General features: G+C 44.8%; 2 protein-coding genes across 4 annotated transcripts in view; both read left to right on the top strand.

Moving 5' to 3' along the window:
* Positions 1 to 17,269, top strand: part of LOC133447583 (target of Myb1 membrane trafficking protein-like) — a 217,967-nt gene that overhangs the window by 166,073 nt on the left and 34,625 nt on the right. The gene's annotated exons all lie outside the window — the stretch shown is intronic.
* LOC133447284 (uncharacterized) overlaps positions 1 to 17,269 on the top strand; it is a 60,193-nt gene that overhangs the window by 38,867 nt on the left and 4,057 nt on the right. For all 3 annotated transcript variants that reach the window (XM_061725927.1, XM_061725919.1, XM_061725935.1), the window contains exons 12-14: positions 7,883 to 8,056; positions 10,451 to 10,627; positions 15,987 to 16,163. In XM_061725927.1, coding sequence (XP_061581911.1) covers positions 7,883 to 8,056; positions 10,451 to 10,627; positions 15,987 to 16,163 — 528 coding nt within the window. The remainder of the gene's footprint in view (positions 1 to 7,882; positions 8,057 to 10,450; positions 10,628 to 15,986; positions 16,164 to 17,269) is intronic.

The following is a 17,269-nucleotide window of genomic DNA, read 5'->3' as shown; positions in this document are numbered from 1 at the left end:
TAACTTCACAGCTAATACGTTCAAAGATGTCATCGAGACACTGTTAATAAACTTAGAGAGTCTGACAGACAATAGTGGACAGACTGAATGTGTAGTCATCCAATATGTGAGCTATAGAGCTTATTTACTAAATAACTTCTTACTGTGGCTGAAATCAGTCAACCCAACGTTGGCTTCCTTTGACTGCCATTAAATTTCATTTCAACAAGTACAAGTTTACCAAATATAAAACTCTCAACATGGAAAAACATATTTTTCTGTGTTTTTAATATTATTCCTCAATATGTCTGTTAAGATCATTTCATCCAGGTGACAACAAGACATAAGGTGTAACAAATAATGTATTTTTATGGTTTTCAGTGTGTAAAACTAAATATAAATACATGTGTGTTGAAGTAAGAAAACTGAAATTAAGCTGCTGTCTAGACGATGAGTGTCTTCATCAGCAACAAAACATCCAAAAAAAACATGAGAAAAACATTGTGTTGAAACTATGTCGTCACTCAATCAACTTTTTCAGAGAAAATGTTTGAAAAAACAGACAAATAAGTACTGATTGATAAAAAAATGTCTCCATCCAGTAGGGGGGCCCGCCCTCGGGCCAATTTGACCTAATTGACATAACTAGGTCATTTACACAGTTCATATGTTAAAGCGACACTACGTAACTTTTCCACCTTAATATCATATTTCCAGAGTCATTGTGATGGTACATCAACTTCCAACAGGTTTAATGAACCTCTGTCATGGTCTGAGGGGTCTGTATCACCTTCACTGGCACTATGTAACTTTGATGAGCATGGTAGGAACCTTGCCACACTAAAAAACTACAAATCTTTACGGCTTTGACTGCTTTACGGCATACGTCACTTCCCCCTCCTTCCCGATTCGCAGTCGAGACGAAAATGGGCGGGGCGTGGAGCGCAGGGCTCCGCAGAACCTGTTGCTGTTGTAGCTGCAGCAGCTCCACACAACAGACGTGGGGAAAAGATCCTAATGGTTTAACTTTTCAACGGTTTCCTGCTCGGAGGCAGAACCACGGAGACCGAGTATCTGACATAACAAAGTAAAAGAGTGAAAGAGTCGTCAGCTCGCTTTGGATCGCGGCTGTAACGACAAAACACCGGCTTCCACACAGTAAAGGTCACAGTGATTTAGTCACAGGTCACAGTGATTTAGTCACAAGTTGCTGTCATGGCGCTAGTACGAGCCGGCTGCCGGTCCTCTGCTCTGCGTGTGAATGAGAATGTATGTTGTGATCGCTGTGCTGGCAGATCTGATTACCAGAAGAAAATAGTCTACTCTAGAGGGAGTCTTTTAGCTCTGAGGAGGACTAAAACGGACTTTCGCCACGTTATACCCGGAGAGTTGAGGAGGAGATACCGGGGTAGCCGTGCCGGCGCAAAGCGCCGGGCTAAAGCAACAGCGAGGAAACAACAACAACAACGCTACAAGCCACCAATTCCCACGGTGCTGATGGGGAACGTAAACGCTCTGCCAAACAAAATGGACGAGTTAACGGCACTTATCAAGAACCAACGGACTTACCGAGAGAGCTGCTTAATAATCCTAACAGAGACCTGGCTGACTGCCCATACACCCGATGCTAACGTGGAGCTACCCGGCTTCACTACGGTGAGGGCAGACCGAGACACCGTCTCCTGCGGCAAGAGTAAAGGAGGGGGCCTGGTGTTGTATGTAAACAACAGATGGAGTAACCCTGGACACTGCAGTGTTAAATCTGTCATATGCTGCCGTGACTGTGAGCTTCTAGCCGTTAGCCTAAGACCATACTACTTACCGAGGGAGTTCACGCAGGTGATCGTGGTCTGTGTTTACATTCCTCCGAGGGCCAACGTGGAGGCGGCGCTTGAAGCAGTACACTCCACCACCGCAGGGTTACAGACGCAACACCCAGAGGCTCTGGTCATCATCTCAGGGGACTTCAATCACGTCACCCTGGACTCCACTCTGCCGGCCATGTATCAATACGTGGACTGTCCCACCCGGAAGAACAGGACCATTGACCTGCTCTACGCCAATGTGAGGGATGCCTACTCGGCCACGCCCCTCCCTCCCCTCGGGAAGTCCGACCACAATCTCATTCATCTGCAGCCCAGGTACACACCATTGGTGAGGAGGCAGCCAATCACCACGCGCATTGTCAGGAGGTGGACACCGGAGGCTGAGGAGGCTCTCAGAGGCTGTTTTAGCTGCACTGACTGGAATGTGCTGCTTGACCCTCACGGAAAGGACATTGAGCAGGCTACACAGTGCTTGACCGACTACATCAATTTTTGCACTGATGTTGCTGTGCCTGCTAGGGAAGTGCGCTGCTTCGCCAACAACAAGCCATGGATCACTGGTGAGGTGAAGGCTGTCCTTAATAGGAAAAAGAAGGCGTTCAGGGATGGAGACCCTGAGGAGTTAAGGAGAGTGCAGAAAGAACTGAAAACCTGCTTAAGGGAGGCCAAGGAGGCCTACAAAAAGAAACTGGAGGGGAAGCTGAGGCAGAATAACATCAGGGAGGTGTGGGATGGTATGAAGACCATCACTGGATGCAAAAAAACTGCTGCAGGACCAGCTGAGGGAAGTGTGGAGAGAGCAAATGAGCTGAACACATTTTTCAACCGGTTCAGCTCTGGCCCCCCCACCTTCCCTGCCATCCCCACACCAACCACAACTGCACTGATCCATCAACAGCTGGCTCCTCTCCACCCTTCTGCACATACCTCCCTACCTGATCACCCCCCCCCCTCCTCCAGGAGGTACCCCCTCTCCCTCTATCAGCCCACCCCCCCCGCCCCCTCAATCTGCACCTCTCACTGGATTGTCCCGTTCATCTCCAGGCATCAATCCCACCGCACCAGCTCCTCAACCCATCCCACCTGATCCCCCCCTCATCACTGCTCATGAGGTGAAAGGGGTACTGAAGAGTCTTAATCCAAGAAAAGCAGCTGGTCCCGACCTGGTGTGCCCGAGGCTTCTGAGAGCCTGTGCTGAGGAGCTTGGAGACCCTCTTCAGTACATCTTTAACCTGAGCCTGCACCAGGGAAAAGTCCCCTCCCTGTGGAAGACATCATGTATCGTCCCCGTCCCCAAGAAAAGACACTCCAAGGACCCCAATGACTTCCGTCCCATCGCCCTCACCTCACAGGTCATGAAGTCCTTGGAGAGACTTGTATTGCACCGCCTGAGGTCACAGGTGCAGCAGACCCAGGATCCACTCCAGTTCGCCTACAGGGAGAGGATAGGAGTGGAGGATGCTGTCCTCTACCTTCTTCATCGTACACACTCCTACCTCGATGCGGGAGGCTGCGCTGTGAGGATTCTTTTTTTCGACTTTTCAAGCGCATTTAACACTATTCAGCCCCCACGACTGCAGGAAAAACTGTCTACCATGCAGGTGGACCCCCTCCTCATCTCCTGGATCTCTGACTACCTGACCGACAGACCACAATTTGTTAGGATCGGTAGCAGTATTTCCAGCACCATCACCAGCAGCACCGGAGCTCCGCAGGGGACCGTGCTGTCCCCCATCCTCTTCTCCCTGTACACTGCTGATTTCCAACACAACTCAGAACTCTGCCACATTCAGAAGTTCGACACAGCAGTTGTAGCATGTATCAGGGAGAACGAGGAGGGGGAATACAGGGAGCTAGTGAGCGACTTTGTGGGGTGGTGCCAGGAGAACCAGCTGGTCCTGAACACCTCCAAAACTAAGGAGATTGTGATGGACTTCAGGCGCCAGCCCCCCGCCCCACTCCCTGTCTGTATCAAGGGTGAGGAGGTCGAGATAGTGCCCTGCCACAAATACCTCGGACTCATACTGGACAATAAACTGGACTGGACTCAGAACATTGATCACCTCTACAAGAAGGGCCAGAGCAGGCTTTACTTCTTGCGGAGGTTGGCATCATTTAACATCTGCATCAAGCTCCTACAGATGTTTTATATCTCTGTAGTGGCTAGTGTGCTGTCTTATGCTGTGTCTTGCTGGGGTGGCAGCGGCAGCAAAAGAAATATCCAGAGGCTGAACAAGCTCATTAAGAAGGCAGGCTCAGTGGTGGGCCTGAAGCTGGACTCTGTTGAGGAGGTAACGGAGCAGAGGTCACTCACCAGACTCAAGGCAATCATGAACAACGCCAACCATCCACTGAGCTATGTGTTCAACCAGCAGAGGAGCACCATCAGCAATAGATTACGATCATTGAACTCCTCAACAACGAGACATACAAAGTCGTTTGTCCCCCGAGCCATCAGGCTGCACAACACCCTGTGTGGGAGGAAGAGGCGGGAGGGGGAGTAGGAGTAGCAGGAGTCAAGTGGGTGTGGGGGGAATCTCTCCAAGGCAGAAGTGCTGGAACACTTCTGTCCTCATTGTTGCTGTTTCGTTGCGGTGTGTTGGTCTTCCTGTCCTTGCCTTTGTCCCCAAGTCGGTTCTCCCTCCTGTCATTAGTTTTATTATTTTAGATATTTATTAACTTGTTTTATTATACTAGTTGTGTGTGTGACTGATTCTGTGAGCAGTTGACCACTCTTAAATTTCCTTCGGGATTAATAAAGTAAATCTATCTATCTATCTATCTATCTAAAGCCTGAATTATGGTTCTGCGTTAAATCGACGCACACCTACGGCGTAGGGTACGTGGCGACGCGCAACGTACGGTGCGTGTCGCCGCGTACCCTACGCCGTAGGCTCTGCGTCGATTTAACGCAGAACCATAAACAGCCTTAAACCACAAACACTCACACAGACCAGGTCGGATCAAAACACAGGTTTTATTCCCCACTTCGCCAGCTAAACGCAGTTGCTGGCCAGCTCTCTGCGGTGCAATTAACCCCAATCTTCAGATAAAACTAGTTTGTTGAGGAAAAGATATTAACTCTTATTTGTAGCTGCAGAGGAAAAAAATAATCTCACGAGGAAAACAAAAATAATCACGCCTCGGAGCCTATTCACCATAATATAGCAGTCAAAAAAAAAGAAAAGAGAAGTAAGAGGCATACAAAACATGTACTGTATGTTGTACTATTATACAAATTTATTGAAACACATGGCTCTTCAGTGATTTATATGGATCCAGACCGTTAATAATCATTATTTTCTCCATATACCGCTCCCTGGCTTCCTTGTTTAAGGTATCCCGGTAAATTCCAGTTCCTTTCCAGCAGTTTAACATCGTTTTTTGGTGAAACAGAAAAGCATCCAGTCTTCTATCAAAACAAATGCACGCGACGGGACAGGAGTTTTCCGGCAGTACGCGCTGGTGCTCATGGGAAACGTAGTTCTTTCTGGTAAAACACTACCGCTTTTGTCCAAAAGATGCCGCCAAACTCAGAAAAGCTGAAAGTTACGTTGTGCTGCTTTAAGTGAGATACTCATGCGATATACCTTTGGAAAGCTAAGACTCTTGTGATTCCATTCATATAAACCATTTCAGGATATAATCAAAGCAGCTGGTACATATCGACACCACAAACAAACAAACAAAGATTTGTGCAAATGATGCAACTCACCTATTTATCTTCATAGAAATCATATGTTGAAAAATATTCCCACAAAAACAGTCTTGTTACATTCAGGAAGGTTCAGTATATCCAATCCAGTACAGTATTTAGTCCAAAATACATCATTATAACTGTAAATAGCCACAAACAGCCGCTGCATCATTAGAAATTAGCCGCTCCATTTACCACATTTCCAAATTTAATTCACTGTAATTCTTGTTTTCGGGGCTTTCCTATAGAAATTATTTTCTCAAGATGGAGTCGGGGTCGTATCCTATTGATTGACACCGATTTGGACCAATCAGACCATTCCTCTGGCCGTCCACAGCCATCAACAGCCAATGACCGTCTGTGTTGGAAATAGGCTCATGCCCCCCTTTTGTCATGAAAAAAATGAGCCAATTGCAGCCAATCATGCTGATGACAGGCACATTCTATAGCCAATGAGATCCTGAATACAACGACGTATGACACCACGGGGTCTGTATAAAAACCCGCAGCCTGAGCGCTGAGCGCAGTCTGAAAACTTTCAGTGAGCAAAACTGAGCATCTCCTAATGGCCATTTTTGGAAACGCCTAGACATAGTCTGACAAAAACAAGTGTAGAATACTCATTTTCTGTGCTATTTTTATCAAATTTGATGTTGCACTAGATAAGGCTTCAGGCTTTGGTCCCATTGTGTTTTCCAGCTAATAAGTAACAGATTCACTCATCTGCAGACATCTGATTACGAAAATAATTTCCGGCTGAAATAAAAACCTTCTATTTCTTCTATTGTTTGTTCAAAGTTAGATTATTCAATTATAGTAGCAGTTACAGTGATTCTGAGTGTTACCTTTCAAAAGAGACCAGAACCATCCATTTACTTTAAACGGTTCAAGAATAGCTTTCAATTTACTTTAGGTACGCCTTGGATAGGCGTTTTTGGCAACTTTTACAAGTGTGGGAAGAGGTTAAAAACATGAAAATGATGGATATTGATCATTTATTTATGGGAAAAACCATTTTAACAAGTTCAAACTTTTACCTCAAAACCCAGCTCCAATAAGCTTTTACCTTCATTTACAGTATATCTACATAGAAAGACTGATACTTGAATTCAAAGTCTATCAAAATTGTTTATGCCATTAAAAACTACATTAAACCCTGGATCATCAATTAGTTTCCATATTTTGACGAGTATTTGGATCCAGTTTCCCTGTAAGGGTTCAGATTTGTACGTTTTTGTATCATCATGCATCTGTTCCCCAATCCTCCCCTGCCACATAATCAAATTTTTTAATCAGACAAATGTTTTCTGCACAAGTTCCAGATACCATCACTGGAGAAGAGATGTCTTTCATGAATGCTGAATAAACACAGACGGTCCCACCTGTCCTGAAACTCTTTCTCTGCTCACAAAGTCCTAGGAATGAAAACTTTATCGTCCAAAACATCATTTACAAACAGACATGTTATTGTGACAGAAACACGTGACATGAATGGACTTTACATGGTCTAGACTGTCGTCCTCATCACTGACTTTATTGAAATCAGCACAAACTCTGAATTTTCTGAACATCAAGTCAATAATACTGAAGAGAAATATATGCAGACTATTGATCATATGTGTGACATCAATATGAACATCAGCCTTCATAAAGTCCATCACCTTTCTAATTCTCATCTGTATGGAGCATGTAAAATGATGAAGATGATGCTGAATTGTAATTTATCTGTAAAATGAAGATCAAGAAAATGAGGAAACAAACACACAGAAATGATAAATAAGTATTGATTAAATGAATGATTGATCAGAGTGACAGTTGACTGATCAGATGGAGCAGCAGGATGAAGAAGTCCTGCTTGTTATTCTGGTCCAGACCAGGTTAGCTGCACACAAGAAATCTCCATGGTAACTTATCCAGCCCTGCTTCTGTGCAAACACTTAGATTTTAACGTTGGTACTGACTGAGATATTCAAACACAACATGTTACAATAACAAGTTGTTTATCTGCTTGTTTAACACTTGAAAATAGTTTTACTACGTGAAATATTAGACATCAGTTCTTCATCTTTTTGTATCTCTAACATTCAAACAAATGCTTCATTTTCTCTTAAGAAAAATGAATGAGTTGACATTTGTCCCAGAATTCATCCTGACAAGTTTATTTGTTTGGAAATTTGAATCATTTGGCTGCACAACATGAGTTTGTATGGATGGATCCACTGGTGGAGCTGCAGAGTTGAAGAGCTGAAGTCACTACGTCTTTATTGAAGCAGCCGCATGATGTCGTGAATAATGATGAAGCTCTTTTTCACTGGTTCTGTTGGACTGTTTTTATCTGCATCCTGGTTGCTTTAGCTCACATCTTTTATTCTTTATTCAGATTGAAGTGCTGCAGTTTGTTAGAGATCAGCTGTTCCTCTCTGGTCTCAGCTCTGAAGTCCAACCCCTCCCATCTGAAACTTCTGGACCTGAGTTATAACTACCTGCAGGATTCAGGAGTGACACAACTGTGGAGATTTCTGGAGAGTCCAGACTGCAGACTGGAGACTCTGAGGTAAGACATGTTTTAGTTGTGTGTTCAGATGAATATGATGTGAAAGTTGTGTTGACACTAAACTGCAGACATCAGGCTTATCTTTCACTGATCCACACTGACCATCTTACTGTTCTGAGTTCTTCTTCTCTACTTTAGTTCACTAACAGTTTTAGCAAAGTCCGAGCTTCAGAGCAACAGAGGCTCTCTTGTGAATGCTGCTGACAGAATGCTACGTAGTTCCTCTTTTGCATTAGCTTTTTATTGAGATATTTTAGACAGATGCTGACCGTTTGTACAGAGTGTGTGTGGGAAGACAGACAACAGGGGTAGAGGTGAATCATGACATTTTTAGTTAAAGAGGAACTGAGAATTTTCATGTCTGGTGGACAGAAACTCAAAGTTTTAAAAGAACAATGAGGCCCTAGACAAAAACGGGAAATCTTGAACAGCTGTACAGTGTTAACCTTTAGTTAACCTTACAACTTTTACCTTCATTTATATCTACATAGAAAGACAGATATTTGAATTCAAATTCCATCAAAACTGTTTCTGCCATTAAAAAATACATTGAACCCTGGATCATCAATTAGTTTCCATATTTTGACGGGTATTTGGTTTTAGTTTCCCAGTAAGGGTTCAGATTTGTACGTTTTTGTACCATCGTGCATCTGTTCTTGATTAATATTATTTTTTAATCAGACAAAAGTTTTCTGCACAAGTTTCAGATACCATCACTGGATAAGAGATGTCTTTCATGAATGCTGAATAAACACAGACGGTCCCACCTGTCCTGAAACTCTTTCTCTGCTCACAAAGTCCTAGGAATGAAAACTTTATCGTCCAAAACATCATTTACAAACAGACATGTTATTGTGACAGAAAATACGTGACATGAATGGACTTTACATGGTCTAGACCAGGGGTCGGCAACCCAAAATGTTGAAATGTTGATTGGACCAAAAACATAAAAAACAAATATGTCTGGAGCCGCAAAAAATGAAAAGTCTTGTATCAGCCTTAGGATGAAGACAACACATGCTGCATGTTTCTATATTAGTTATAACTGGGGGGAGATTTTTTTTTCATTATGCACTTCAAGAAAAAGGTCGACATGTTGAGAAAAAAGTCCAAATTTCGAGAAAAAAGTCAAAATGTCAAGATTAATGTTGAAGTACAATCTTGAGAAAAAAGTCGAAATGTCGAGAACAAAGTCGAAATGTTGAGAAAAAAGTCGAAATGTTGAGGAAATAGTCAAAATTTCATGAAAAAAGTCGAAATGTCGAGAAAAAAAATAAAAATTTGGAGAAAAAAGTTGAAATGTCGAGATTAATTTTGAAGTACAATCTCGAGAAAAAAGTCAAAATGTCGAGATTAAAAAAGGAAAAAGAAAAAAAAGAAAAAAAGAGAAAAAAGAGAAAAAGAAGGAAAAAAGGACATTTCTTTTTTTTTTTTTCAAACATTTTTGAAAAAGCTCCAGGAGCCACCAGGGCGGCGCTAAAGAGCTGCATGCAGCTCTACAACCGCGGATTGCCGACCCCTGGTGTAGACTGTCGTCCTCATCACTGACTTTATTGAAATCAGCACAAACTCAGAATGTTCTGAACATCAAGTCAATATTACTGAAGAGAAATATATGCAGACTATTGATCACATGTATGACATCAATATGAACATCAGCCTTCATAAAGTCCATCACCTTTCTAATTCTCATCTGTATGGAGCATGTAAAATGATGAAGATGATGCTGAATTGTAATTTATCTGTAAAATGATGAAGAAAATTAGGAAATAAACACACAGAAATGATAAATAAGTATTGATTAAATGAATGATTGATCAGAGTGACAGCTGACTGATCAGATGGAGCAGCAGGATGAAGAAGTCTTGCTTGTTATTCTGGTCCAGACCAGGTTAGCTGCACACAAGAAATCTCCATGGTAACTTATCCAGCCCTGCTTCTGTGCAAACACTAAGATTTTAACGTTCGTACTGACTGAGATATTCAAACACAACATGTTACAATAACAAGTTGTTTATCTGCTTGTTTAACACTTGAAACTAGTTTTACTACATTAAATATTAGACATCAGTATTTCATGTTTTTGTGTCTCTGACATTCAAACAAATGCTTCATTTTTTCTTCATACAAATGAATGAGTTGACATTTGTCCCAGAATTCATCCTGACATGTTTATTTGTTTGGATACTTGAATCATTTGGCTGCACAACATGGGTTTGTATTGATGGATCCACTGGTGGAGCTGCAGAGTTGAAGAGCTGAGGTCACTACTTCTTTATTGAAGCAGCATCATGATGTCATTCATATTGATGAAGCTCTTTTTCACTGGTTCTGTTGGACTGTTTTAACCTGCATCCTGGTCGCTTTAGCTCACATCTTTTATTCTTTATTCAGATTGGAGAACTGCAGTTTGTCAGAGATCAGCTGCTCCTCTCTGGTCTCATCTCTGAAGTCCAAAACCTCCCATCTGAAACATCTGGAACTGAGCAGGAACAAGAACATGCAGGATTTAGGAGTGATACATCTGTGTGGTTTCCTGGAGACTCCAGACTGCAGACTGGAGACTCTGAGGTCAGACATGTTTTAGCTGTGTGTTCAGATGAATATGATGGGAAAGTTGGGTTGACACTAAACTGCAGACATCAGGCTGATCATCTACTGATCCACACTGACCATCTTACTGCTCTGAGTTCTTCTTCACTGCTTTAGTCAACTAACAATTTGTTTCTTCTTAAAGTTCCTCTTCTGATTTATTACATAAAACGAAAGTTACGAATGTAACTACTGTTCTATGAATCCCGAATGACCGCCAGAGGCGGTACTTCAAGCACTGAATATTCCGCTTTGCGCATGCGTAGTTCGAGTATGTATACCAACAACGTCACCTGTGACCCCTGGATGACCCGGAGAAGTCGATATCTTCCGACGTCATCAGAGGATCAGTTCCTACAGAATCCTCTGGCGAAAAACACGAGAATTCTGAGTGACAGAGCACTCTGGCGGTCATTCGGGATTCATAGAACCGTACTCACATTCGTAACTTTCGTTCTATTTCATCCCTGCTGACCGCCAGAGGCGGTGCTTCAAGCATTGAATGACCTATACCAGCAAAGTCACGAGGAATCCTAATTACAGACCTCAGTTAATGGAATCAGCTGATGCAGGTAACAGGACCACACCCAGTGGGTGGGGACAGGTGACATTCACCCTGTAGAACCTGGAGAAAGTATCCGGCAACGCCCATGAGGCAGCGGCACAAATATCCTCCAGGGAAACTCCTCTCAGGGCCGCCCAGGACATGGAGATGCTCCTGGTGGAGTGGCACCTCACACCAGGCGGCAGGGGGCGGTTACTCGCCCCATACGCATAGCGGATGACATCTACAACCCAGTGGGACAAACGCTGTCAGAGAGAGCACAACCCTTGTTAGGGCATAGGAAGAGCTTCTCCGACCGCCGAATGCATGCGGTAGCTGCAACGTAGGCTCTCAGGGCCCGTACAGATCCAGCTCAGCCCTCCTCTCTCCTGGCACAGGGTCAAACCGTACAAGCCGTAAAGGCTGGTAGAGGTCAGAGCGTGACAGAACCTTACGGAGAAATGCCGGGTTCGGCCACAAAGTAACCCCTGAGCCATCAGAGTTCCACCTCAGACACAAGTCACTAACAGCTCACTGACACGTTTTGCAGAGCAAATGGCCAGGAGGAATGCGGTCTAGCATGACACCCACTTCAGCTGCGCCTGTACCAAAGGTTCAAAAGGAGGCCGGCCCAAAGCATCCAGCACAAGAGGAAGATCCCATGCTGGGGGTCTCGGGGCTCTCGGAGGAAGCAACCTCCGAGCCCCCTTCAGGAAGAGGGACACCAGACTGTGGTTCCCTACTGTGCCATTGTCGACCCTTGCATGTAGACACGACATAGCTGCCATATACACCCTCAGTGTAGAAAGAGACCGGCCCTTGTCCGAGAGGGACTGCAGGAACTCAAGGACAGTAGGCACGGAACAATGTACCGGGTCTTCACTTCGACCCCTACACCAGTCGGAAAACAACTTCCACCTGTTGGCGTACTGTAGCTGAGTGGATAGTGCTCTGGCATCAAAGATGGTACGCCTAACAGGGTCCACGCAACTGCTCAATAGCGGTTTGGGCCCTCCAGCAGCCACACACACAGTTGGAGGCGTTGGGGGTTGGGATGCCAGATCCAACCCCCTAGCTGGGACAGGAGATCTCTCCTGCCACGATGCACCACGGCAGAGTCTGTGCAGCAGAGGAAACCAAGTCCTTCCCGGCCAGAAGGGGGCCACCAGCAGAATTCTGTGACCCTCCCGAAGGACTCCCTGAAGTATTGGACGAATCACAGGAAATGGGGGGAAGGCATATAGGAGACCCCCTGGCCACGGTTGAGCCAGTGCATCCTGGCCTAGAGGGCTGGTGGTCTCTGCCAAGGAGAACCACAGAGGGCAGTGGGTGGACACCTCCGAGGCGAAGAGGTCCACCTCTGCTCTGCCGAAGAGGCTCCAGATGGTGTGCACCACCTCCGGGTCGAGGTTGTCTGACCGTATGAGGACGTGCCTGCCTCTCAGGTACGGCAGGAAGTGCTGTAGAGCCAGGTGCACCGCACGCAGCTCCAGCACATTGATGTGTTCGGCACCATCGGCCACAAACCACCGGCCTTGAGCTGCAGAGGGGCCTCACAGGACACACAGTAGTGCAGCACATCCATGCTTATGCCAACATACCAATGCACTTATCCAGGCGACAAGAGCGTGGACGCCACTGGTCGCCAGACAATTAAGCCTAACACTGGGGGGAGGGGGCGCGTACGCCACCTGGACAAACCAAGGCAATGTCGTGGCAACACTCCAGACCACCCGGGCGTGAACGCTGCGGTCAGCTGGAGCAGAAACAGCAAATGCTGGGGGGAGGGAGCGCGTATGCTGCCTACACCAGCAGAGCGTTATCACAAAAATAGAAAAGAATACTGTATATATCTTACCTGGATGGCGGGGGCCAGCGTTGGAACTGAAGCTTGTACCCATGGGTTAAGGTGGCAACAACCCATGGGTCCGAAGCATGAGCAGCCCAGTACTCGAGCTGCTGATGGGAAAAACATCCGACCGCTGGCCACAGGCCCCTGTAGGGGCGGGGGCGGACCGGATCTGGGGCTCGAGGTCGCCTGGAGGGCAGTCGGGCAGAGTCCAGAAAGTCATGGGCTGGCCTCTGCACAGAAGGTCGCTCACGGCTACCACTGGAGCGAGCTGGTGGTGGAAAATGGGCTCAGGAGGCAGCCGCCGGGCCCCTAGGGCTGTCGGGGGGAGGCATATGCCCAAGGCCTGCAAGCTGCTGCCTGGTCTGCCCAGCCTTGATGGTCTGCTCCAGCGCTTCCTGCGCCGCTGGGCCAAACATCTCTCCCGGCTCCACTGGGAGGCCACGGAGAGTCCTCTGAGATGCCTCTGTCAGGGTTGATTGTGAAAGCCAGACTTGGCAACGAGTCTGGACTAGGATGGACATCATCCGTCCGACCTCCCTGGACAGAAGGCCAAAGGCTTCCAGAGAAGCATCACAGAACGTAACTGCGTCTGCAGCCACATTGCCCTCCTGCAGAGAAGCTGAGAGGGCGAGCATAAGATGTGATAGGGAGTTGCCTATGCGACCAGCACATACACCAGCATCATAGGCCCATGTGAGAAGGTCATCCATGATCCAACACTGGGGTCGGGGGCACCTTGCGTCCCGTCTCAGAGCCTCATCAGGAGCCACAATGAGGGAAGCGATGGTGGGCAGGCGGCATACGATCCAGGCCAACTGTCGCTGCATCGTGCATAGCCGTCAGGGTTCAACCGTCACCAGAAAGCCGGAAGCAAGCCTTAGTGTCTCTCCAATTGGCCTGTAACTCCTTCAGGTAGTCCTCCAAGTGGGGAACAGCAAAGGATGTGGAGGCCGGCCTGGGCCTGAAGAAGGCACTTGCAGGAGCTGGCTCGGCCTGCTGCGGGATGTCCAGCCGGCAGCCGCAGGCAATCTAGGGCCAAGCGCATGACAGCATGCATGGAGCCGTCCTCTGTCTCCGCCAGCGAGGTGGCCGAAGCTGCTAGGGAGACCGCACGTTGAACGCTTCCAAAGAAAACCTGCGCACGAGAAGATGAAAAGGAACTGATCCTCTGACGACGGCGGAAGACATCGACTTCTCCGGGTCATCCAGGGATCACAGGTGACATTGTTGGTATACATACTCGAACTACATACGCGAAGGGGAATATTTAGTGCTTGAAGCACCGCCTCTGGCGGTCAGCAGGGGTGAAATAGAACTAAACATTTGCATGTGTCAGACAGGAACAAATGAAGAACCAGAGATGTGTCTGAACCTGGAATAAAACATCTTCAGAAACATGAATTAACCTAACAGCTAATATGTTCAAAGATGTCATCCAGACACTGTTAATAAACGTAGAGTGTCTGACAGACAATAGTGGACAGACTGAATGTGTAGTCATCCAATATATAAGTTATAGAGCTCATTTACTAAATAACTTCTTAATGTGGCTGAAATCAGTCAAACCAACATTGGCCTCCTTTGACTACCATTAAATTTCATTTTAACAAATACAAGTTTACCAAATATGAAAGTCTAAACATGGAAAAACATATTTTTCTATGTTTTTAATATTATTCCACAATATGTCTGTTCAGGTCATTTCATCCAGGTGACATCAAGAGATAAGGTGTAACAAATAATGTCTTTTTATGATTTTCAGTGTGTAAAACTAAATATAAATACATGTGTGTTGAAGTAAGAAAATTGATTTAAAGCTGCTGTCTAGACGATGAGAGTCCTTTATCGGCAACAAAACATCCAACAAGAACATCAGAAACATTGTGTTGAAACTATGTCGTCACTCAATCAACTTTTCAAAGAAAATGTTTAAAAAACTCCTAAACAGACAAATATGTACTGATTGATGAAGAAATGTCCCCTTAAAAACATAGAAATGCTGAATATTGTTCATTTATTCATCATTTATGGAAGAAAACATTTTAACAAGTTCAAACATTTACATCAAAACTCAGCTCCTATAAACTTTTACCTTCATTTATATCTACATAGAAAGACTGATATTTGAATTCAAATTCCATCAAAACTGTGTCTGCCATTAAAAAATACATTAAACCATGGAGCATCAATTTTTTTCCATATTTTGACGGGTATTTGGTTCTAGTTTCCATGTAAGGGTTCAGATTTGTACGTTTTTCTATCATGCATCTGTTCTTGATTAATCAAACGTATTAATCAGACAAACGTTTTCTGCACAAATTCCAGATAGACAGAAACATGTGACATGAATGGACTTTACATGGTCTAGAGTGTCGTCCTCATCACTGACTTTATTGAAATCAGCACAAACTCAGAATTTTCTGAACATCAAGTCAATAATACTGAAGAGAAATATATGCAGACTATTGATCACATGTATGACATCAATATGAACATCAGCCTTCATAAAGTCCATCACCTTTCTAATTCTCATCTGTATGGAGCATTTAAAATGATGAAGATGATGCTGAATTGTAATTTATCTGTAAAATGAAGATGAAGAAAATGAGGAAACAAACACACAGAAATTATAAATAAGTATTTATTAAATGAATGATTGATCAGAGTGACAGCTGACTGATCAGATGGAGCAGCAGGATGAAGAAGTGTTGCTTGTTATTCTGGTCCAGACCAGGTTAGCTGCACACCAGAAATCTCCATGGTAACTTATCCAGCCCTGCTTCTGTGCAAACACTAAGATTTTAACGTTGGTACTGACTGAGATATTCAAACACAACATGTTACAATAATAAGTTGTTTATCGCTCTTTTTCACTGGTTCTGTTGGACTGTTTTAACCTGCATCCTGGTTGCTTTAGCTCACATCTTTTATTCTTTATTCAGATTGAAGTGCTGCAGTTTGACAGAGATCAGCTGTTCCTCTCTGGTCTCATCTCTGAAGTCCAACCCCTCCCATCTGAAACATCTGGACCTGAGCTGGAACCAGAGCATACGGGATTCAGGAGTGAAACATCTGTGTGGATTTCTGGAGAGGCCAGACTGCAGACTGGAGACTCTCAGGTCAGACATGTTTTAGTTGTGCATTCAGATGAATATGATGTGAAAGTTGTGTTGAAACTAACCTGCAGACATCAGGCTGATCTTCTACTGATCCACACTGACCATCTTACTGCTCTGAGTTCTTCTTCTCTGCTTTAGTCCACTAACAGTTTGTTTTTTCTTAAAGTTCCTCTTCTGATGTATTACATAAAACTAAACATTTGAATGTGTCAGACAGGAACAAATGAAGAACCAGAGATGTGTCTGAACCTGGAATAAAACATCTTCAGAAACATGAATTAACTTCACAGCTAATATGTTCAAAGATGTCATCCAGACACTGTTAATAAACTTAGAGAGTCTGACAGACAATAGTGGACAGACTGAATGTGTAGTCATCCAATATGTGAGCTATAGAGCTTATTTACTAAATAACCTTTTACTGTGGTTAAAATCGGTCAAACCAACGTTGGCTTCCTTTGACTGCCATTAAAGCAGCACTATGTAACTTTTCCACCTTAATCTAATATTTCATCATGATCATTGTGACGATACATCAACTTCCAACAGGTTTAATGAACCTCTGTCATGGTCTGAGGGGTCTGTATCGCCTTCACTGGCACTATGTAACTTTGAGGTGCATGGTAGGAACCCTTCCACACTAAAAAACTACACATTTTTACGGCTTTGACTGCTTTACGGCATACGTCACTTCCCCCTCCTTCCCGATTCGTAGTCCAGACCAAAGCTGGGCGGGGCGTGGAGCGCAGAGCTCAGCAGAAGCTGGTGTTGAGCTAAACGCGGAGCTGGTATCATGGCAGAAGCAGCGAAAAATCAGAAGAAAATAAAAGTCTTATCGGAGGAGGCTAAAAAAAAGAAAGAGGGAGACTAACAAGCTAAATGCCCGGACAACAATAAACATTGGCCTGGTGTCGTGCCAAAAAGTGATTGCGTGCCAGAATCTGATTTGTGGCCGCGGGAGTGCGCACAGCAGCCCGTTGAGCGATAGCGTTTAAACGTCAGATTTTCAGATTATGAAGCTCAAGAATGAGATCAAGTCATATTTAGGCAGAAACCACTTTTCATTAATTGTATTTGGCCTTCAATCAATTTTTGGCAGGTGAAAA

Source organism: Cololabis saira, chromosome 1 (assembly GCF_033807715.1).
Source record: "Cololabis saira isolate AMF1-May2022 chromosome 1, fColSai1.1, whole genome shotgun sequence".
Lineage (NCBI taxonomy): Eukaryota > Metazoa > Chordata > Actinopteri > Beloniformes > Belonidae > Cololabis > Cololabis saira.
This window is presented reverse-complemented; position numbering and strand designations above follow the sequence as displayed.